The sequence below is a fragment of the Xenopus laevis genome, chromosome 4S, assembly GCF_017654675.1.
Source record: "Xenopus laevis strain J_2021 chromosome 4S, Xenopus_laevis_v10.1, whole genome shotgun sequence".
In the NCBI taxonomy this organism is placed as follows: Eukaryota; Metazoa; Chordata; class Amphibia; order Anura; family Pipidae; genus Xenopus; species Xenopus laevis.
This window is the reverse complement of record NC_054378.1, coordinates 113,205,072-113,229,241: the sequence shown is the minus strand read 5'-3', so window position 1 is coordinate 113,229,241 and position 24,170 is coordinate 113,205,072. Positions and strand designations below refer to the sequence as shown.

General features: G+C 41.6%; 1 protein-coding gene across 1 annotated transcript in view; it reads left to right on the top strand.

Annotated features, from left to right (window-relative positions):
* plxna1.S (plexin A1 S homeolog) overlaps positions 1-24,170 on the top strand; it is a gene marked incomplete at its 5' end in the record, with an annotated part of 250,346 nt that overhangs the window by 152,979 nt on the left and 73,197 nt on the right. Inside the window, 5 exon segments of the mRNA NM_001094988.1 lie at positions 1,130-1,230; positions 4,071-4,194; positions 4,680-4,833; positions 7,980-8,079; positions 22,699-22,813. Coding sequence (NP_001088457.1) covers positions 1,130-1,230; positions 4,071-4,194; positions 4,680-4,833; positions 7,980-8,079; positions 22,699-22,813 — 594 coding nt within the window.

The window sequence follows — 24,170 nt, the reverse complement described above, 5'->3', positions numbered from 1 at the left end:
GGTGGTATTGCACTTTGTAAGCTGCTATGGGCTGCACTGTGCCACTTCTGGAGTTTCCCTAAAGAAAGCCATAGGTACTACATGTACTGTAGGTACGTGTAATTCTAGAACCAAGTAGTTTTGATTTTCACCGTTTTGCATTGTGTTGCACTGCATTGGTCTGTTCCATCATTGAATTCTATTAGAGGGTGAAAATTTTTAGGAACACGCACATATTGGCTGCCCAGCTCAGCTGCAGGCAAATCGATAGGAGCAGGCTTAGGCTGACATCATTGTGTCATGACCGTGTCCTTATTAAATTGCGGCTTGAAACACAGTAGCCATAACCTCTTTCTGTCTGGTTTGTGGTCTGATTTCCTGTCATTGTTAGATTATCCTCTATCTGAGGTTGATCTTTATGCGAAACCACGCGCTCCAGGTTACATCAGCAATACTTCACTTTGTGTAGTGAGTGCAGCAGTTTATGGCTATTATTGGAATTAAGGAAATTATTCAAAAGTCATAAGGGTAAGCTGAGGATCTGCTTATATCTAGTGCGGCAGATTTTTAGGTTGTAATTTCCCCTTAAACCCTGTTTCTGACTGGGGGTCAACATTCCATTTATTTTGTTGTATAAATGTATGGTTAATCATTTACACCTAAGTCGGTGGCATATATATTACTCCAGGCCCCCCCTAGAAGACCGACCTGATCAGCGTTGGTGTCCCACCAGCCAGACCAACCCTGACATTTCTGCCTTGTGTTGCAGCCATAAATAGCTGAAAGCAGCCATAATTGTTCTGATGAGGTAACTCTCTCGAACACAGAAATGTTTTACACTGGGGGCAACATTTTCACAATTTTTGTTTTTGTTTTAAATACATTGTGAATATTATAATGTTCTCTTAGTTGCAGGTTGTTAGTTTAGACTTCATAATGAAACTGACGTGTGCTTTATAAATAGGCAGTTGCTTTGCTTAGCCCAGTTCTGATACATTGGTCAGATTAAATGGCAGAACCAAGCTTAATAAGCTTCTGGTTGCAAAACAGCAAACATTTTTTGTGAGTAAGCGTTATTTTTTTGGTAGAGACACCCCATGCAGTTGAAACTTTTAAACTCATCAGCTCTTCTTTTTTTGTCCTCTCTCAGGTTACTCGTGTGCCGGTGGAGAGTTGTGAACAATATGAAAGCTGTGACGCTTGCCTTGGCTCTAGGGACCCTCACTGCGGATGGTGTGTGCTTCATAACACGTGAGTATTGCTGCTTCTCAGGAGTCCCCTCAGGAAAGGTTGCTCTTTGCCCTGCCACCAGTGACAGCCCCTCTTATTCTTCTACTAAAATAGAACAGAATTCAGTACTCTGAGCTCTCTTGAGCTTCCCTATGCCCCAGGAGTGGTGAACAACAAGCATTAATGCAGGCCCAGGTGCGAAGGAGACACCTTCTCTGTGCCAGCATAATACCAATTCCTCAGTCTCTTGAGTATGAACTAATTGGGGCTGAGGAAAGTGCAAACCCACCATAAGAACGACAAATGAATTCTGTAGCATATCTCCTGAGTTCCAGTCCCTAGTCAGCTTCTCATTGGTCTTTACAGATCGAAGGTGGCTTTTTTTTTTAAGATTGTTTCTAACCTTTATTGATGACACCAGCATGTCTGCCTGGTCTGGATATTTCTAATGCTGGGTATTTTATCATTAGCATCGCACTAAGGCAACATATATCATCAATAGGGAACATTTCCAGGAAAACACCAGTGCAGATTGGTCAACCAATCTTTTTTCAAAATGAATCAGTTAATAGTGCTGCTCCAGCAGAATTCTGCACTGAAATCCATTTCTCAAAAGAGCAAACAGATTTTTTTATATTCAATTTTGAAATCTAACATGGGGCTAGACATATTGTCAATTTCCCAGCTGCCCCAAGTCATGTGACTTGTGCTCTGATAAACTTCAGTCACTCTTTACTTCTGTACTGCAAGTTGGACTGATATCACCCCCTCCCTTTTCCCCCCAGCAGCCAAACAAAAGAACAATGGGAAGGTAACCAGATAGCAGCTCCCTAACACAAGATAACAACTACCTGGTAGATTTAAGAACAACACTCAATAGTAAAAACCCATGTCCCACTGAGACACATTCAGTTACATTGAGAAAGAAAAACAGCAGCCTGCCAGAAAGCATTTCTCTCCTAAAGTGCAGGCACAAGTTACATGACCAGGGGCAGCTGGGAAATTGACAAAATGTCTAGTTCCATGTCAGATTTCAAAATTGAATATGAAAAAATCGGTTTTGCTCTTTTGAGAAATGGATTTCAGTGCAGAATTCTGCTGGAGTAGCACTATTAACTGATGCTTTTTGAAAAAAATGTTTTTCCTATGACAGTATCCCTTTAATAAGTTACCTAGAGTTTTGATACCATTCCCTATATCTATTGATTGCCCTTTAATATTAATTTCTGCAGCTTTGAGAAACTTGCTTAATGTAAGAAAGCTAAGCTGACCAAAATCACAGTATTTTTACTTTTTCTTTTTAAAAGGAAACATTTTTAAAAATAGATAAATGTATGAACCATCAAAAGAGTTAATGCTTGAAACTGCAATTTATTTCTGTAGGAATATGGTGGATTTTCTCTTCATCCTCTGATCAATATGTCTTATGTGCTAATAGAATGGCTTTAAAGGAAATATGTCAGTTGGATACATGATCCGTTCTCATTTCCCATATTTCATCTGACCTTCGTTGTATCAGATTCCAAAGCTCGAGGAGGGAGTAGGGATACTCTTCCCCTAGGGCATAGTGTACTAACCACTGGTGGCTGGTTAATGGTTTCACAGCATTCACTTATAAACGTCCTATTTCATTTCACAATTTTGTTTTTTTTGTAGTAAAGGAGATTGGTTGGCCCTGGCCTTGATCTCGCCAAAGCAAGTTTTATTGGTTGGCCTAGTCCTATGCCACCTTGTCCTAGTTTTTTTGGCCGCAGATCTGAAGGGCCTCTCTACGTCTATGAAAACAGGCTTTGGACATCATTAAGCTATCTCAGAGTGGGTGTGGAGCCCGTAAACTTTCCCAATACATGTCATATTTCTTAACCTCATATAGGTTGGTAGTGGAGTTGTATATTCTAGACCTTGCTGGTCATTTTCACAATAACTGCTACTTTTGTTGGTGTCGGCACAATAGTTGGCAGAGCCTTCATCCCGTGCAACTGTTAATGCCAGCCTATGAATGAGGTCTGCGTAGGTTTGAAGACCATTCTGCATTTAATCCCTCATGGTATTGAGCTGCCAGGTTACCAGCAAGAGGCCAGTCTGGCAGAAAATAGATGTTCCATCCTCCATGAGCACATGATACTATATGCTTTGAGGCAGTAGGTCTGTCAGTCTGTAGAACAGATTTTGCCATTCTCTTTCCAGTCGGCCCTCTGAGCTGTCAGAACTCCCGCTGAGAGCCCTGTTTCTCTGACACGGACCACTCGGTTCTTAAATCCCTGTCCAGAAAGGCAAACTTAAGTGAAAGCACTCAGCCATGGAAAGCTTCACTTGCTCTGGTTTTCTCTGAACTTGTCAGTTCATCCTTTAAGCCCATACTTGTGGTAACAACAGACCCAGAATCAAAGGGAATCTGTCGTTACTCTTTCTTCTGCTTTTTTATTATCTTGTTTCAGGGATTAACAAACCATAATATTAAGTTCCCCCCTTCCCAAAAAATGGCCTTTATTCCTACCTAGCGCCAGTAATTCCGCTCTGAGCAGTACATTTTTCAAAAGGGGAATTATTGACTTTTTTTTCTGAGAACAGAGAAGCAGTAGAGAACTCATATTTCTGACAGATTTAGGAATTCAAATAATTATTGCTTTTGAAAAACATTTGAAATGTGTCTGCGGCTTATCCACAGTTGGTCATGCTTGTGTGTTGCTGCCTTGGATAGGGATTGGCTGTCTGTAATGTTAAAAAGGAGACTGTGCCAGTCGCATCATCGTTTGTTCGTAATGATTGGAGTTGGAATGAGAGAGAAGTTGTTTGAGTGCATCAAGCTCAAAGCTCATCCATTATTCTGTTAGATTAATAAACTCTCTCTCTTTCTGTAGGTGTTCGAGAAAAGATAAATGTGAGCGGGCAGATGAGTTCCACAGGTTCAGTTCTGACCAGCATCAGTGTGTCCAGCTCACGGTGCACCCCAAAAATATCTCGGTCACCGTGTCCGAGGTTCCGGTGAGTGAGCAAGGCTGAACTGCAAATGCGTGTGCTTGATGATGCTCGGAGCTTATTATTGCATAGATACAGTGCCTCCAATTTCCTTTAATCTTCTTTTATTCTATGAAAGTCTTTTTGATAGTATAGAAAAAATATATATATATTCTAGGAGCAGCTATCCCAGAGACAATATACCTACACATGGAATGATATTTCTTGATATAAAAGACAACATGGTATAAGGGTGACCCATTTGTCCTCTATGAACAAATGGGTCACCAAATCTATTGCTTTTTCAAATTATTGTTTTCTGTCCTCTTCTCTATCCATTATGGTTTCTTCTTTCTCCATTTTCCTACCACTGCCTCACCTTATTCCCATGAGAGACCTTAATACCCTTGGAGTTTTCTGTGTATGTAGCTCAACTTGTTTGTCTGACTTCCCTGTCTGTTAATAGTGCCCTCCTCTGATTTATTCTGTTAACATACTTCACATCTGTACAGATGGTTTTACAAGCCTGGAATGTCCCTGACCTGTCTGCTGGGGTGAACTGCTCTTTTGAGGATTTTACGGAGATGGAAGGACGCATCCTGGATGGAAATATCTACTGCACATCTCCCTCTGCCAAAGAAGTCATTCCTATCACAAGAGGCCATGGTAAGTTCCTGCCAGTGCCCTTAGCCTTTATTTGTTCAGCTATAATCTTAAATTAGGTTGAAATTGCCATGTCTAATGGATAGCCAGTATAGTACGGCCCAGACTGGAGTTCAAAATAGGCCCTGGCATTTCAAGTACACAGAGGCTCAATAGCCTCCACCAGCCCACTAAATTGTGTCTGTGGCATCTTACAGCAGCCCCTCTGGCATTTGCCAAAATACACAGATTGCCCATAGGGTAGATGATGTCTATAATAGCAATGGTAATAGTAGGGAGAGAAGGTGGCTATAGTAGCAGTGGAGACAATAGTTTCTGGGAAGGGACTGTGACTGTAGGATAGCAGGTATAGTAGGGAGAGATGGTGCCTATAGTAACAGTGGGATAATAGTCTCTGGGAAGGGAGTATGACTGTGGGATAGCAGGTATAGTAGGGAGAGATGGTGCCTATAGTAACAGTGGGATAATAGTCTCTGGGAAGGGAGTGTGACTGTGGGATAGCAGGTATAGTAGGGAGAGATGGTGCCTATAGTAACAGTGGGATAAGAGTCTCTGGGAAGGGAGTGTGACTGTGGGATAGCAGGTATAGTAGGGAGAGATGGTGCCTATAGTAACAGTGGGATAATAGTCTCTGGGAAGGGAGTGTGACTGTGGGATAGCAGGTATAGTAGGGAGAGATGGTGCCTATAGTAACAGTGGGATAATAGTCTCTGGGAAGGGAGTGTGACTGTGGGATAGCAGGTATAGTAGGGAGAGAGAGTGCCTATAGTAACAGTGGGATAAGAGTCTCTGGGAAGGGAGTGCGACTGTGGGATAGCAGGTATAGTAGGGAGAGATGATGCCTTTAGTAACAGTGGGATAATAGTCTCTGGGAAGGGAGTGTGACTGAGGAATAGCAGGTATAGCAGGGAGAGATAGTGCCTATAGTAACAGTGGGATAATAGTCTCTGGGAAGGGAGTGTGACTGTGGGATAGCAGGTATAGTAGGGAGAGGTGGTGCCTATAGTAACAGTGGATAATAGTCTCTGGGAAGGGAGTGTGACTGTGGGATAGCAGGTATAGTAGGGAGAGGTGGTGCCTATAGTAACAGTGGATAATAGTCTCTGGGAAGGGAGTGTGACTGTGGGATAGCAGGTACAGTAGGGAGAGATGGTGCCTATAGTAACAGTGGGATAATAGTCTCTGGGAAGGGAGTGTGACTGTGGGATAGCAGGTATAGTAGGGAGATGGCTCCTATAGTAACAGTGGGATAATAGTCTCTGGGAAGTAGTGTAGTAGAGAACCCTGCAACTACTGTAATTAAACCTCTTTACAGACAATTAATTTCTACATGTCCCTACAAAAAAGCTTTCTATAATGTCTAATTGTCTATAAAAATTGCTATTTTTTTCTCCAGAATTACGCTGAGCTGTCTCTATTCCTCGAGTGATTAAAATATCCCATATAAATGTCTTGATTAACCTTTCGCCATATGAAAGACCAGTGGGGTGCTGTGACACAATACATGGTTGTCCCTTATTTGGAAAGAGTTTGCTGCTCATTGCAAATAGTCCTCTCTCCTGAGGACTGGAAGGCACAGAAGTTTCAGTGGGAAGCTGCACCATCAGGATAGGGTCAGATCTTGCACATGATACAGTGTGTGAGTAACCACAGGCGTCAATGCCTTTCAGCCAAGGGACAGAAGGGACAGATCTGTTTGGTGCCTTAATTCCAACTTCATAAATAGCTGTTTCAGTTGCACAACAAAAGACCCCAGTCTGGCAGAAAACGCCTACTCAGCTCTTAGCGCTTTTCTTTTAAATTTTTTTTAAGTGCCGGCTTTTGTTTGAAAATAGAAGCCTTCACTGTTTTTCCAACATCTATTAAATAGTCTTTCTGCTAAGTTCCCCTTTAACCATTTCGCTGCAATACTCTATGGATGGCCATTTTAAGAAGGCACTAAACCCTTGAAATAGGTTTGTATTGAATAATATTGATTGCAAAGCGAGGACACTGTAGGAAGGGTTTCTCAGGGTTAATATTCCAGCTAAAGGAACCTGTAGAAGCGTCAGTTTTCAATGTGTTGCATCTTCTGCAACACTGTGTTTGCCTGCAACACCCTGGTCACCAGAATATTGATAGTGGTGAGAAAGGGAATAATGCAAATGAGTTGTTTAGTATGATGACTTGTAAGTGCAATCCAGAGTCTAAAGGTTTGGTGAATGATTGTGCAAATTCCATGATCTTCTTGACCTCAGGTATCATCTGCCTTTGCTTCAGTGAAGCAACAATAGATGAGAGGCTGGTGGGTGAGATTAAAACTATATATGGATTAGTGCGACCCATAGTTAATTCTGTGGATGCTTCTCTGGGAATGTTAATGAGCTTTACTGACTGTCTGGCTCTGTTTCCATGAAACTCCTTGCAAGGTAGTTTAGTTTCACACACATTTTTAGCTTTTTTTATGCCAAACACATGCTGCATATAAAACTTTTAAATATTTAGAGCATTGTAAAAGTCTTTTGCGGTTTAATAATACGGCTAATACACATAACAAAGGGCTACAGTTCTTCACATCTGGAAACATTGTGTTTGGCTTGTAGTAACCCAAAAAACAGTATTCCAAACTCCTGTCTGGGGATCATCAACTTCACTTGCCTTACCGTATCCACGATGGCTTATGCAGTGTTTATGAAATTACAAACTGAAGGAGGAGTAGATATCAATATAGGTTCTCTTTCTTCCCACTAGCTGATCATTTGCCATTGTGCTAAGAAACACCAAGAAAAATCCAAAAGAAGTTGTAAAAATATAATTAAAATTTAAATCCAGTTGACTTGTTCCTCCTCCAGATTTAGGACAAAGGTACACTGGTCAGTTTCAGGTGGCATTCATATTGAGTTGCTCATTTGGGTGTCACCTGGAAGTATTAGTGTATGTCTGTTTGGATAAGTGACTGCATTTCCAAGCAACAGTTGCCTAACAAGTGCATTATTAGAATGCATGATCGAATTTTCATCAAGGCCCATTGCCGTAATAAAGCTAAAGAAGTGCAATAATTTTTTTAATGTCATGGACAAGGTGACTGCTTTTGAATCGTTATTGGGCTGGGTTATTGAGGATTTAGCAAAAGCCATGCTGATGCCTTTTCTTATCTGCATTGTTTTCAGGTGACAAAAGGGTTGTAAAACTCTACCTTAAATCCAAAGAAACTGGGAAGAAGTTTGCAAGTGTGGATTTTGTCTTCTACAACTGCAGTGTCCATCAGTCGTAAGTTTCTACTTTCTTAAATTCTCATTTGTATCTTGTTCTTAATTTTGTTAATGCTCGTCATTGCACCCAATGGGTCAGTGTGCCTTGAAATTGACCACCAGAACCAATTTAGTTGAGCTCAGTGTAAAGGTGGCATACACAGGGAGATCCGCTCGTTTGGGGATGTCACCGAACAAGCTGAGATCAGAATGGAAGCCATATGCCATAAACCGATACATAAATAGATGGGTCCACGATCCAACGGGATTTTTTACCTTGCCCAATTGGCCAGATATCAATCGCGGATGCCCGTCTGATGGCCCCACACACACTTTAATAAGCTGCAGACGGACCAAGTCGGCAGCTTTTATTGGGCCGTAAATGGGGGCCTTAAATTTGAGCAAGGTTAGACTTGTTTAGAACCGTTGAAGGGAAGGTAACTAGTCTCAGCTTATGTTCTGCATAGCATAGACCAAGGTCCCCAACCTTTTTTTCCCTGTGAGCAACATTCAGATATAAAAGGAGTTGAGGAGCAACGCAAGTATGGAGAATGTTCCTGGGGAGCCAAATAAAGACTGTGAATGGCTATTTGGTTGCCCCTATATGGACTGTCAACCTGCAGGAGGCTCATTTTGGGAGGACACCTGGTTTTTATGCAGCCAAAACTTGCCTACAAGCCCAGAAAAATGATCACCTGCTTTGAGGCCATGATGAGCAACATGCAAGGGGTCTGAGAGCAACATGTTGCTCATGAGTCATTGGTTGGGGACCACTGGCATAGACCAGTCCAGGCTGCATCAGACAAGGTGTACCACTTATATACTTTGACAACAAGTAGACCCCATGCAACATATGAGAATAATGAGACAAGGTCTGGCAGAAAAAAATATCTTGAGAAACCTTACCGTAGATTGAGGGTAGTCAGGGTAATGTATATCACTATTTACTAAAATGCTCAGTTTCTTTATTTTTGCCTTTAAAAAAGACTCTGCAAGCTCATGCTGATCCCATTGGAATTTCTAGCAATGTGTGGGTTCTGAGTTGTGTTATTGTGTAATTTTAAGATGGGTTGAGAAGTACACTAATCAGATTGATTGAAATTAAGATGGTTTGGGCTAAGGTGGAGGTGTAAAGAGGCATATGACTGAAAGCTACACTAATATTTATGCAAAAGTAATGCCAACTTAAGATGGAACTAATATTGCCACTCAAGTCACAGATTTGCAAATTTCAAGTCAAGCAGCAAGGCAATAGATTTGTTCATGCTACTTACAATTGAGCACCCTGGACATGTGTTTGTTTCGCCCCTTAAAATTCTATGAAACCTAGAAAATATGTTTTTGTTTAAATATAAACCAGAGGTGGAAAAGACTGAATATCTCAGATATCTGGCAAGTGAGGTGTTCATGCATGATTTGTTTTGTCATGTGTTTATCATTTATTCTTGGCCATCAAGTTTAGTAGAAACATTTTGAGTTCACTAGAGCTCAGTGTTGTATATTTCAAAGCTTGCAGCTGCTATAAACTACAACTCCAAGCACTGAGGGATAGTGGGAATTGTCCAGCCTTAGACTTTCCATGCAGAATTTGCCTTTACATTGAACCTTGTAACTGGGAGGCTTAATCTCCTGCTAAACCACAAAGCCCATTTATGGAGTAATGGAATGTACCACTGAGCCAGCTCCAGGGCAGAATCCTCTGTATGAGCACAGGCATCTGTTGCTCCACAAAATGTTTTCTCTGTCATTTTCCTTTCCAGTGAGTTGCCCCTTTATTAAGGGCTTTACTAATGGAAACTTTCCTTGCTTCAGATGCTTCTTTTTGAAGGAAATGCTAGCTGCAGGCGTATCTGTTCTGTGGGAGCCAGCAGGGTGTTTTTATTGTGTAGAGTTTGATGGAACATATATTGCTTTATGTAAAATAGACACAACGTTCCATCTTCCTTTAATCAGGCCTGTTGGAGATTTGTTCATAGATGTGTGGGCCCCAAGGGACTTTGTAACGTGGGCTGAGCTAATTTCTTTCTTCGGCTGCTTGGCCGCTGCTCAACTTGCAGTCTGGTTTTTGTTCTTCATGCCTGAAACCTCCTTGTCATTGTATCTAACATTGTTAGCTAGAGATGCTCTTCCATGTGTCAGCCTCAGACATGAATATTGTTCTTGATGATCTATTCTGGTTGGACTGCATTTGGTCATGTTCTCGTCTCCTTAGATCGGCCAACCTTCTATGATTGATAGAGGTATTTCATTCATAAAGGCCTTCACCTCAGTTGTATCTGTTAAATGGCATGGAGGCCAAGTCAAGTCTCATGGGCCAAATAAGCTGCAGCTCCAATCAATCAAGCACAGCCACAATATGTGTGACCCCTCTTATGTTCTCAATTCATCAATTGACTTGGCCTCCATGTTATTTAACAGTTACAGTTCAGTTAAAGACCTTTACTCTATTCCCAACCAACCCTTTAATTAACTCATTGAAGACACAACATCTCTATATCTCAATTGTGATCTCGCTCTCTTTCAAATGTTGCAAAGTGGGCTGATTTAGGCAATAAAATATACATCTGAGCCACCAGGAGATTACTTTGCAACCATTCCCGACTTTTGGGATTCATGGGATTCCAAATGACACCGTTGCTCCTCAAATGTGTAGTTAGCGATTGAAGGTTCATCCAAACATCAAATCTATAAGGGGCTGCACAGCGGATTATCTCTTTCCCCCTTAACTCCCAAACCCACCAGAGAATGACGGCTCTGTGCAATCCTTAAATTAATATCCGTCGCTGAAATCAAACTGCATAAATTTGCATAAGAAGCACGCCAATTAACATGTTTGTAGGTAAAGCTAAAGGCTTCTCATTTTGAAGCGAGAGGGAAAAGAGCCTACAAAGACGACATGGAAATTAATTTTTTTTGCTACTTTGCAAGAGCTGCTTAATTAAATATTTCCTCAATGTTGTTGTGTATATATCCCTTTTTGGTTTCTTTCTGCTCAGTACAGATTTATATTTAATGGCTTTTGAATGACGGCGGCTGGATGTGTGCCTCCAAGGAGAGCTGCGAGCTCCAGAACGCCACTCCATGGAGAGTGTCCTACCTTGACATATTAAAAGTGTAACTCTGTTGGGGAAAAGATTCATTGAATTTAAAATGCAGTCTGTAATGCATATTCTGTCCTTAAATATTCTCCGGCTGTTTACTAAGTTTCATTCTGTGCTATTGCTTCGGTGGAGGCATCAAAAGGGTTTTTTTCTGCGGCTTGATTTTTTTAATGAAAGAATCAGCAACGCTTTAAAAGAAGCAGCATCTTACATATATTATAGGTGGTGCAATAAATATGCTCTAACATCTGTCATTATTTTTATTCATGTTCAAATAGTCTTTATTACTGTGTTCACCCTAACAAGGGGGCTCCGGTTGGGAACAGGCAGCATGTTTGATTGGCTCATGTTAACAGCATGAACTTGGATGGTACAGTACTCACATATGCTTCATTTATTATTGTTCCCTTTCCAGTGTGAGGCAGGAAACTTATGGTTCATTTAAAAACTTGAAGCCAAGGTGCAAAGTGCAAAAAAGCACCATGCCTTAGTGAATTGCTGCAGGTCTCAGAGCACAGAAACCTACAGCATTGCCTACATTCAGCACCTTTGTATTCATGTAGGCTGGGGAAGGCACCTCTGTCTGGTAACTTGCACATCATTAAGACATGCATGTTAAGCAATAGCAGTGGATGCAGTAGTGCCTTGTACTTACCACTTGCCTTATCAGTGCAGCCAGAACCCAAGAATTCGTGCCGCTGCACTTCTGCCTGGGGTCATACTAAATTACCCCTATAATATCAGATGGATGCAGACTATGATGCATTGGGATTCTGGAAGAGTATACATGGTGAGCAAGCTGAAGACTTGTGTTGTGTATATTCAGAAATTCTTTCTTTTTCAGTAACCTTAACCAGCAGCAACTGGCCTACCTGTTAGAAACTAATTATTTGCTTTGTTCTGGTTTTGTTTCTATTTTTATTTTTTTATAGAAGCTGTGGTCTCAGTGCTAAATATCACAAACCATTTGTGGGAAGTGGAAGAGGAAGTGTCTTTAAGATGTTATTCACTCTGCATTTGAGTTTACTTTCATCTAAAGTGTTGTGTACTTCTCATGTTGAATTACTGTACTAGCTTTTATCAAAATAGTTTTCCTTTAAATGATAACTGTTCTTTTAATGTTTTTGACCCTGCTAAAGGGTGTGTTGGTTTTACTTCAATAGTGGTATTTGTAGTGAGACTTTTAGATTTCTGCAATATCAGTTCCCCTTTCAGGAAGAGGAGCAGTAATGGCTTAGTGATTTAGTCACATGAACTTCAGGCTTTGGTTGGATTTCTGATGAGAACTTCTCTTGAAGTAAAGTCCATCAACAACATATTCTAAGATAAATCCTTTGTGGCTTGAAGTTGATCAAGAGAAACATAGTACCATCCAATTTGAGAAGAGGGATTAAGCCTTCTTCAAGATCCCTCAGCTTGTAGCTAGATTTTGGTGTCATCTCAGTAGCTAAAGTAGTCTACAACTGTCCACTTATGATGATTTGTTGGTTAATAATAATAAACATTTCAATATCATTAACTGGGAATGTTTTTACTCATCAAACGAAAAGGCGATGTGGCAATGGCGGAGCTCTTCCCATTCCTCCTGCTAAGCCGCAGCTCTCGCGATGTATGGGCTCCTTCTGACCGGCTACTACATCAAACCTCTGTTACCGCTGCAGAGCGCTGATCAAAGCATTCTTGGAGTTTGGTAGGTTAATATCAATGTATCGGCTTTATTTATGCGCTTTTTAAAATGACAAAGGAGGGGATTTACATCTTTTAAAAAGCACATAAATAAAGCCGATACATTGATATTAACCTACCAGACTCCAAGAATGCTTTGATCAGCGCTCTGCAGCGGTAGCAGAGGTTTGATGTTTTTACTCATGTCTAGTTGAGTGGGGATTATCTGGCCTTTCTATTTCCAAAAGCTTGAAATATGTGCCATGTGGGGTTGGCTGATACCCAGTGAGGGACAGTAGACCGTCAAAGACTTGACTCCTTAGACCAGAAGTCACCAACCTTTTTTACCTGTGAGCCACATTCAAATGTAAAAAAAAAATGTAAGGGAGCAACACAAGCATGAAAAAAAGTCCCTGAGGATGCCAAATAAGGGTTGTGATTGGCTATTAGGTACCCCCTATATGGCTGACAGCCTACAGGAGGCTCTGTTTAGCAGTATACCTGGTTTTTATCCAACCAAAGCTTTCCTTCAAGCCAGAAATTCAAAAATAAGCTTCTGCTTTGAGGCCACTGGGAGCAACATCCAAGGGGTTGGTGAGTAATGTTGCTCATGACTAACTGGTTGGGGATCGCTGCCTTAGACTCACATGAATGTGTTGATTTGTGAACATTCATTTACACTGAATTAAATGTAAAGCAAACCCTACTTTTAGTATGGGTACGACAAATACCATTGCTACAGAGCTCCAGACATCACCATTTCTTCACAGATATATTTCATGATTTCAGTGCTGTATTATAGCTTGAGGTTGAAGTGTTTTATATCTGTTAATATTCTGAGGACTTTTCTACTTTCAGACATGACTTTCGTTGGTTTGTTTAGTTCTCACCAAGAGCATTTCCAAAAGTGACTTCAGACACATTGCTGCGATGTGCGTGTCTATGTATTTAAATAGCTCCAGAAGACTAATTACCCAGCAGCTTACTCTCTTGGAAGGAATACAGTACAAGTTCTGGGCAGAATATAGAGGGTTTTTTGTTTTAAGAAAAATGGGTAGTTCTGCTGAGTGAACAGAGTCAAAGTTTAGAGTTCACAGACGCAGGAAAGTCATGTTATGACTAGTAATTAGCATATGCCCAAATTTCTCTGTGGGTTTTTCAAAATATACATGATGATCTGTTCAAGTTGCTTTTGTTGTACAAAGTGACGTAAGCGGCAGCATGGTCTAGTCCCCATTTACACTAGATACATCTAATAGTGAAGAAATTACTTCTGCTAGTTGGATTGTAGGTGGTTGGAAGCTGAGATTGCTCAATTTCAAGTGAACTTTAACACTTAAGAAAACGCTGCTGTTTATTATTGTCCTTGCATGTAGAAAATTGAGTGATACTGCACAGTTTTGGATATAAATAGGCTTCGTATTAGGCTGATAACCCCAAAGCTATTATAGGCACATCTCTCCCTACTATACCTGCTATCCCACAGTCACACTCCCTTCCCAGAGACTATTATCCCACTGTTACTATAGGCACCATCTCTCCCTACTATACCTGCTATCCCACAGTCACACTCCCTTCCCAGAGACTATTATCCCACTGTTACTATAGGCACCATCTCTCCCTACTATACCTGCTATCCCACAGTCACACTCCCTTCCCAGAGACTATTATCCCACTGTTACTATAGGCACCATCTCTCCCTACTATACCTGCTATCCCACAACCACAGTCCCTTCCCAAAGACAATTATCCCTCTGCTACTTATAGGCACCATCTCTCCCTACTATACCTGCTATCCCACAGTCACATTCCCTTCCCTGAGACTATTATCCCACTGTTACTATAGGCACCATCTCTCCCTAATATACCTGCTATCCCACAGTCACACTCCCTTCCCAGAGACTATTATCCCACTGTTACTATAGACACCATCTCTCCCTACTATACCTGCTATCCCACAGTCACACTCCCTTCCCAGAGACTATTATCCACTGTTACTATAGACACCATCTCTCCCTACTATACCTGCTATCCCACAGTCACACTTCCTTCCCAGAGACTATTATCCCACTGTTACTATAGGCACCATCTCTCCCTACTATACCTGCTATCCCACAACCACAGTCCCTTCCCAAAGACAATTATCCCTCTGCTACTTATAGGCACCATCTCTCCCTACTATACCTGCTATCCCACAGTCACATTCCCTTCCCTGAGACTATTATCCCACTGTTACTATAGGCACCATCTCTCCCTAATATACCTGCTATCCCACAGTCACACTCCCTTCCCAGAGACTATTATCCCACTGTTACTATAGGCACCATCTCTCCCTACTATACCTGCTATCCCACAACCACAGTCCCTTCCCAAAGACAATTATCCCTCTGCTACTTATAGGCACCATCTCTCCCTACTATACCTGCTATCCCACAGTCACATTCCCTTCCCTGAGACTATTATCCCACTGTTACTATAGGCACCATCTCTCCCTAATATACCTGCTATCCCACAGTCACACTCCCTTCCCAGAGACTATTATCCCATTGTTACTATAGGCACCATCTCTCCCTACTATACCTGCTATCCCACAGTCACACTCCCTTCCCAGAGACTATTATCCCACTGTTACTATAGGCACCATCTCTCCCTACTATACCTGCTATCCCACAGTCACACTCCCTTCCCAGAGACTATTATCCCACTGTTACTATAGGCACCATCTCTCCCTACTATACCTGCTATCCCACAGTCACACTCCCTTCCCAGAGACTATTATCCCACTGTTACTATAGGCACCATCTCTCCCTACTATACCTGCTATCCCACAACTACAGTCCCTTCCCAAAGACAATTATCCCTCTGCTACTTATAGGCACCATCTCTCCCTACTATACCTGCTATCCCACAGTCACATTCCCTTCCCTGAGACTATTATCCCACTGTTACTATAGGCACCATCTCTCCCTAATATACCTGCTATCCCACAGTCACACTCCCTTCCCAGAGACTATTATCCCACTGTTACTATAGACACCATCTCTCCCTACTATACCTGCTATCCCACAGTCACACTCCCTTCCCAGAGACTATTATCCACTGTTACTATAGACACCATCTCTCCCTACTATACCTGCTATCCCACAGTCACACTTCCTTCCCAGAGACTATTATCCCACTGTTACTATAGGCACCATCTCTCCCTACTATACCTGCTATCCCACAACCACAGTCCCTTCCCAAAGACAATTATCCCTCTGCTACTTATAGGCACCATCTCTCCCTACTATACCTGCTATCCCACAGTCACATTCCCTTCCCTGAGACTATTATCCCACTGTTACTATAGGCACCATCTCTCCCTAATATACCTGCTATCCCACAGTCACACTCCCTTCCCAGAGACTATTATCCCACTGTTACTATAGGCACCATCTCTCCCTACTATACCTGCTATCCCACAACCACAGTCCCTTCCCAAAGACAATTATCCCTCTGCTACTTATAGGCACCATCTCTCCCTACTATACCTGCTATCCCACAGTCACATTCCCTTCCCTGAGACTATTATCCCACTGTTACTATAGGCACCATCTCTCCCTAATATACCTGCTATCCCACAGTCACACTCCCTTCCCAGAGACTATTATCCCATTGTTACTATAGGCACCATCTCTCCCTACTATACCTGCTATCCCACAGTCACACTCCCTTCCCAGAGACTATTATCCCACTGTTACTATAGGCACCATCTCTCCCTACTATACCTGCTATCCCACAGTCACACTCCCTTCCCAGAGACTATTATCCCACTGTTACTATAGGCACCATCTCTCCCTACTATACCTGCTATCCCACAGTCACACTCCCTTCCCAGAGACTATTATCCCACTGTTACTATAGGCACCATCTCTCCCTACTATACCTGCTATCCCACAACCACAGTCCCTTCCCAAAGACAATTATCCCTCTGCTACTTATAGGCACCATCTCTCCCTACTATACCTGCTATCCCACAGTCACATTCCCTTCCCTGAGACTATTATCCCACTGTTACTATAGGCACCATCTCTCCCTAATATACCTGCTATCCCACAGTCACACTCCCTTCCCAGAGACTATTATCCCACTGTTACTATAGACACCATCTCTCCCTACTATACCTGCTATCCCACAGTCACACTCCCTTCCCAGAGACTATTATCCACTGTTACTATAGACACCATCTCTCCCTACTATACCTGCTATCCCACAGTCACACTTCCTTCCCAGAGACTATTATCCCACTGTTACTATAGACACCATCTCTCCCTACTATACCTTCTATCCCACAACCACAGTCCCTTCCCAAAGACAATTATCCCTCTGCTACTTATAGGCACCATTTTGGTGATGATATATGGGTAATTTTCAAGCCTTTGCATACTACAAACAACCTACCGCTTCTATTATTTAACTTTGATAAGAATTGTTTCTCTTTATTACTGTAGGATGATGTATTCATCAATGATCTCACCTTAATGCCTTCACTTTTCTCCTTGTTTAAGGACAATGATTATTTTGTGGCCACGTTGGTATTCCAGATATCCAAGTCCTTCCAGCCCAGAAACTGATCTTGAATTGATTTCTATTATGAGACTGGTTGGATCAAATGATATAATCTATCAAGCAGTCTGAAATATTCAGCTGAAATGTGCTGATGCAGCAGGGTCTGTATTACATATGCTTGATAAGTCTGAAAGGGAACATTCGTGTAGTAATTATTTCCCCCCCCACTTTTAGCTGCCCTTTTATGATTTGTTTGTTTAACTCAAGGGCAGTTCAGACTTCTCTTTATTTGAACAATACTGTTGTCTATGAGGAGATTCAGGGAATTGAAGTTAAAGGACCAGTAACAGCAAAATATTTTTTTTAAAAATTTGTTAGTATGCTACAAAAAAAGACAGCAACACATATTAAACAATAAAGTCGCTAATCTTTATTAAGAAGTAACTTACCAAAGTTCCTCTTCAGAAAAGGCGACGGCGACGATCCATCGCGTGGCGCTCCATTTCTCCTCCCTGCCTTCCCTATAGGAGATAGCCAGGGAGGAGAAATCGATCGTCGTACGATGGATCGTCGGCCCTGTCGCTGTTTCTGAAGAGGAGTGCAAGCAGAGTTTCGGTAAGTTATTTCTTAATAAAGACTATTAAAGATTTTAAAGTTTAATATGTGTTGGCGTCTTTTTTTCGTAGCATGTTAACACGTTTTTTTAAGACATTTTTTGCTGTTACTGGTCCTTTAAAGAGAAGCGTGTAAGGCTTTCTGTCAACCAGCATTTAGGGTTCATTAAGGGTGGTGGCAAATGTGCAGATTCGGGCAAGGAATCTCCATGAAATGCTTTCTTGTCGGCAAGAATGTGAATTGCCAGTGGGATGGCGTTTGGATTGCTTAGTTTTCCGAAGTCGCACGAAGTTGACTTACAAGGAAACTTCGGGCAACTTTGGAAAACCTAAGGGATCCGTATGCCATCCCGCCAGCGATTCACATGCTTGCCGGCGGGAAGGCATTTTGGGGAGATTAGTTGCCAGACGAAGAGGAGATTTGTCACTGGGGCGACTAATCGCCCTTTGATCTGCATGTGTGCCACCATCCTTATACCTTACAAAAGGGATGGGTACCCATTTGTATCAAGATACTGTCAACTCTAATGTTTGTAAGTTGGATGCTGGGTACTCTTGTTTGAGAACATCTGTGGAATGGATGAATTATGGTGGCCATATGGAATATTTGCTGTCATTGATCATCCACGTTCCACATGCAAAATCACATTCAGGCAACAGGGTGGTAATGACTGAGACTGATGGCAAACACAATAATTAAAGGATACCCTTGTTATGCTTTTGATGTTTATAAAGATCTGTTAATGAATCAGCACATCTTCCTTTATTTGATTACTACAAAGGATCATAGAATTCTGATGCCTTCATCATCCTAAGCTAATTTACAGTAAAATGTAAACTATATCATGAACACACAGATAAGGTGACTATAGTACCATATGGTCCTCAGCTCAGGATTACAACATATGAATGGCCATGCATGGTATGGCCACCTATGTATTGTTCTAATCATTCTGGCATACAGCTTGATTGACAAACTAACCAATCTCTTCACCTAACAAAAAAAAATGCGTAAACTCTGAAACAGCTTTCTAGTCGGGTAACTAATTCTTCTGTCTCATTCACAGATAGAAAGTTTGGGTCTTGTGCATGATTGAGGGGCTCCATTACCTAGCAGATAAATGAATATGACCTTGAGTTATTGAGCTAATTGCCTATTATTGTTACTAGCCATGCATTCTAATTGACACTGAGAGTCTGGTGCTTTATTAAGACGCCCTATTTACAAATTACACTTCACAGGTCATCATGTACAAAGTGGAAAGTTCAGAGAGCTCTCATGTGCCGTGAACTTGTGTCCTTTCTGCTCACCAGGACTACAGATCTGATGAAATGTCACACGTTTCATTGCTGACTGTTTATCCTTAAGATCATTTGCAGAACTCAAACACAGCTAATTACCCTTTTGCAGCTTTTAAAACATTCTGGTGATTACCCTTTTGCAGCATTTCAAGCTTTAGACTAAAGGTGGCCATAGACGCAACAATTACGATCTTACCTGGAAAAGATCTTTCCAAGAAAGAGTGTTATTCTCAAAATGTTTCACACGTGTAGAGCTGAATTGTCAGATAATTCTACGGTTCAGCACTAAACAGTGGGCGATGTTCAATTGTCTTCAAAATTTTCCACCTGGGCCAAACGACGAGCCGAAAAATATCCAAGCCTTCTGCTGATATTGGTTGGCTCATCTCCCACCATATATGCACCGAATAACGTACGAAAACTTTTTGTACGATAATATAGATAGGCGCATGTTTGGCCACCCTAAGGAAGGGTTGCTTGTGTTTTCCTGCTCTGTTGGGGATAGCAGCCCATTATTAGCATTGAGTAGCTGTTCCCAAATTGGCTGATCAGGTCATTGGCCTTGGGGCTACAGTTTGGATCATAGAGGAGGGCCTACAGTCCCTTTAGATAAGTACTACTTCAACATGCCAAGGTCCTCGTTGAACAGGAAAATCAAACCTGCTTGATTGGTGGGCCCCATACATGGGCCAATGCGTTTCCAACTTGGTCTCGACGGACATAGCCAGCAGCTTCTATCATCCTGTGTATGGCCACCTTTAGATAGTGGACTGAGTAGTATTGTAGTTCTCAGTAGGTGGAGGGACATGAGTTTGATGAATACTGTGTAAGCTACTAGCACGTTTTAAAAACTGTTTGATCAAAAATCAGTTACAGTACAGGCAGTGTTTTCATATCTTTTTAGACCCAGAAATATCTATACCCCCCCTTTTAATTTTTTGTAAAAAAAATTTTTTTATCCCATGGTTCTGTGCTGCTTTATTAAAAGGTTATCCCGTCGCCTCTGTTTTGTCAGCTCCACTGAGCTTCCGCAGATTCCGCCTCGCACTGAAATATCCTTGGCTGTAAATGCATCTTCTTATTAACTCTCCATTTACTTTGCCTAATAGCTACAACGTATTCGTTAAACGAACGCATTTAACAAATGTCAGGGCCGTTCATAAGGAGTCTCTAGTGTAAATAAAATTATATCCGCTTCTATTAAAATGAGTAATGTCATGTACGTTTTCAAATGCTAAAGGAGAAGCGGCATTGGTGAACTTAAAAGGACTGGTGTCCCAATATATAAACCTCTGACGTTGCCTGTAGTGCAGTACAACTTCATAGATGTGTTCTAGAGCTGATGGTATGAGCGCAGATACACTGAAACCGCTGTGAAATTTCAGCATTTATCAACCAAGTTCAGAGTCTGTCTCCTAATGGTGTGTGTCTTTTGCACACTATATTGATACAAACAGTTATGTATTTCCTAATCCTATTTCCCATAGATATCAGTGAAGGTAGAAAAGCTATTTTCCTGTTTTTTATTATATCCCAAAGCTTTTGTGTAAGTATTTCTGTGTCAGCTTGCAGTTTTAGCTTTGCCGAGGCAGTCACCAAGCCTTAAGGCCCCCATACACGGGCCAATAAAAGCTGCCGACAGACCCGAGTCAGCCGCTTATTGGCCCGTGTGTGACCATCCGACGGGCTTCCCCAATCGATATCTGGCCGAAATTCTGATCACGGCTGCATCTGTACATCTATGTGGTCCCGCGATTCGACCGGCCGTATAGGGCCCGCGATCGTATCAGCCGGATATCGCCCACTTCAATGTGGGCATATCGGCGAGAGATCCGCTTGTTTGGCAATGTCGCCAAACGAGCGGATCTCTACTTCTATGGTCACCTTTAAAGGGGCCAAATAAAGCTGGTGACTCAGCTCTTCCAGACCCAAGTCATCTAATTCACCTGTGTATGGGGCCTACAGATGGGCTTGCCCAATATGTGGCCGAAGATCAGGCAGATATCTATGGGGCAGGTTTAATGCTCCTGTCTGACGAGGACCACGTTGACATGTTGACATGTCTGTAGGCCCTTCCATGTGTTTAGATTCTTGACCCCCACCCCGGTAACGGTCGCATCACCCTCATACAATGTTCGGCCAACTTTTAGTGTCCTTTTATTCTTATATCCCTTACACTAAGCCAGAAGGGTGGAATTGCCTAATGCCAAAGAGGTGTGGTGTGACTTCATAGAGTAGTTGAATGGGGCTGTAAATGGCAACTTGGTTTTGTCTTAACATGTAATGAGTCAAAATTTTAGCATAGGTGTTCCTCTGTAGACATACTAAAAGCAATTGAGATGTTGTAGATATCTGGGAGCCTAATAAAAGCCCATAGAGGTTCCCCCCTTTTCTAATTTAAGTAGAATTTGGAAAGCCTGCCTTAGATGAAAAATGGCTAGAATTTAAAGAACATTTTCCAACTATTGTTCCATCATATTCTGCATGAGTCTCCACCCCCCCTTCCCCCAGAGAACAATACTTTTCCCTTTTTGTGGTGGTGGAGCGTTGTCGTTTTTCTTTTTTATTTCTTTGATTCCTTTATATGATGAAATCTCCAGGAAGAGTAAAACTCATTAAGTAGAATTATTAGAAACACGTTTGTGGCAGATAATAGGAGTAAAGCAAGGCGCAGCAAAGAGATTAACACTCTCTTTATTGTGAGCGAACGAGCGGGCCGTGTGCTCAGCAAAATGTAAATTTCTCAACCTTTGTGCGTTTATAATTTTAATTTCAATGGCTTTGCATTAATGTGGAGTTTCTGGCAGTAGGGGCTCTTGTTCGGTAAGCAGACAAGTTCTTTAAAAAATTTGTTTTCATATTAAAACTGGTTATGAAGTTAATAAATCAGGTTGCATATAGACGCAGAGCAGTGTTGGGTTACCAGCCTGTGTCGTGGTGGGTACTATCATTATACATCAATGGAAAGGCCTTTTTCCACTTATTACTGGTTCTTATTTCAACTTCCTGGGTGCCAGAACGAAGGCCATAATGGCCACTATCATTATAACATTCATTATTGTGTCCCATGGTTGTCTTGGTCATGGCAGAGGGGTATTTTCCTCTTAATTCCACCCGTGGAAAAAAATACCTGTGTGGAAGTATAAATTCCAAAACATATACATAAATGTTTTCTAGTCTAGGGGAGGGGTCTCCTCTCCACAATTCTCAATGACTATTCTGGAAATGGAAAATCAGTCATTTGTATGTTTTTAAGGATGCGAATAGAGACTCTTCTCAGCAACACATTTTGTTGTCACCTGTTACTATACTGTTACGGTGGAATTTCTCATTTGTTTTTTATTTTCTAAAGGTGTCTTTAGACAAATCTGTTATTTCATGCAGAACATTTGTGTTTTGTTCTCACAGATGCCTCTCCTGTGTAAATGGATCCTTTCCCTGCCACTGGTGCAAATATAGACACGTGTGCACCCACAATGCTGCCGATTGCTCCTTTCAAGAGGGCCGAGTGAACATGTCGGAGGTAGGTATCCCGTCCTTGGGCATCACAGAAAACCTTGTTTTCCTTATACACCTTGTTCAAGCCATTCTCTATGTGATGAAAAAATAAAAAAAAAAATATAATAATTTTCAAGGTTGATATGTCACTAAACGGTTCCATGTCCATCTAATGGCACAAGGCTGAAGGCTGCTTGCTTTTTTGCAGTTCATGGAATGCTGAGGTGGCATCTAATATATATTATTTGTTTTTTATTACATTAATGAGCTTTAGGGGCCCAGCAGCAAAGCCAGCTCAGTAGGGACTGGGTCTCACTAAGCCGATTTATTAACTTGTCTACTACGCAGGTGCACTCTGCTGAGCTGTCAAGCTAAGAAAATGTGAAGGGCTATAATGCAAATGCCACTAAGAGCAAAAAACCCACACATTTGGGGAAGTGATAATCATTTTGTTTATGGAATAATAATAACGTAGCAGTGATCATTGAAAATAAACAAGTCCTACGCATGCTTGGTGACCTTCATCAGAAATGAGACAATCGAAATAAAGTTTTTGGATTTTTCCATGGGGCGAGGGAGTTGTTGAGGAATCATAGACTGATACAACGCAGGGTTCGGTGTTTGTGAATGGTATCATTGATCTTACCCTTCCAGCATCCAAAAGGGCTGAGATGCACCTGAACTGGAGATGGTTTGTGGAACCAGGTTTTTGTGGTCAATGGGCAACATAAATGAAATATTTTCACTTGTTCTTTCTTGAGGACACAGGCTCCACAAAGTCTCATTCTGCCTCTTAAGAATGGATAAAAAAAACAAGTAATGAAAGGTTATACATTTTCCTATATATATTATATTTTCCTATATTTTCACTTGTTCTTTCTTGAGGACACAGACTCCACAAAGTTCTGTCTCATTTCTGCCTCTTAAGAATGGATAAAAAAAACAAGTAAAGGTTATTTCAGTGCTGTTATATAAGAGACTGCGTGATTTAGTCATTCTCCATCTGCGGTGGAAGTGCCTGCATTACATTAAAAGGCTCAGCTTTGATTTCATTTCAGGGCAGTGCAAGTTGCTTTTATTTGAGGAAATTAGAGAAACACATGACATCCAAATGATAAAAGCCACTAGGCTGTTTTCTCCCGTCATTCCCCTTTCACTTGTCTCTCCCATGTTGATATATATAGGTCAGCTGTGTCCTGGGGTGGTAACTGGCTGACATCTACAGGGCAGAAGGTCCGGATGAGATGCACAGCTGTCCATGGCTACTAGACATTCTTGATACTCTTGCCTGTAGTGCTCAACGGGTTTCAGGGGCCTCTGTTGGCTCACCCTTTCTTTCCCACGTGTATACATAATACATATGGAACACATGGGTTTTCAGC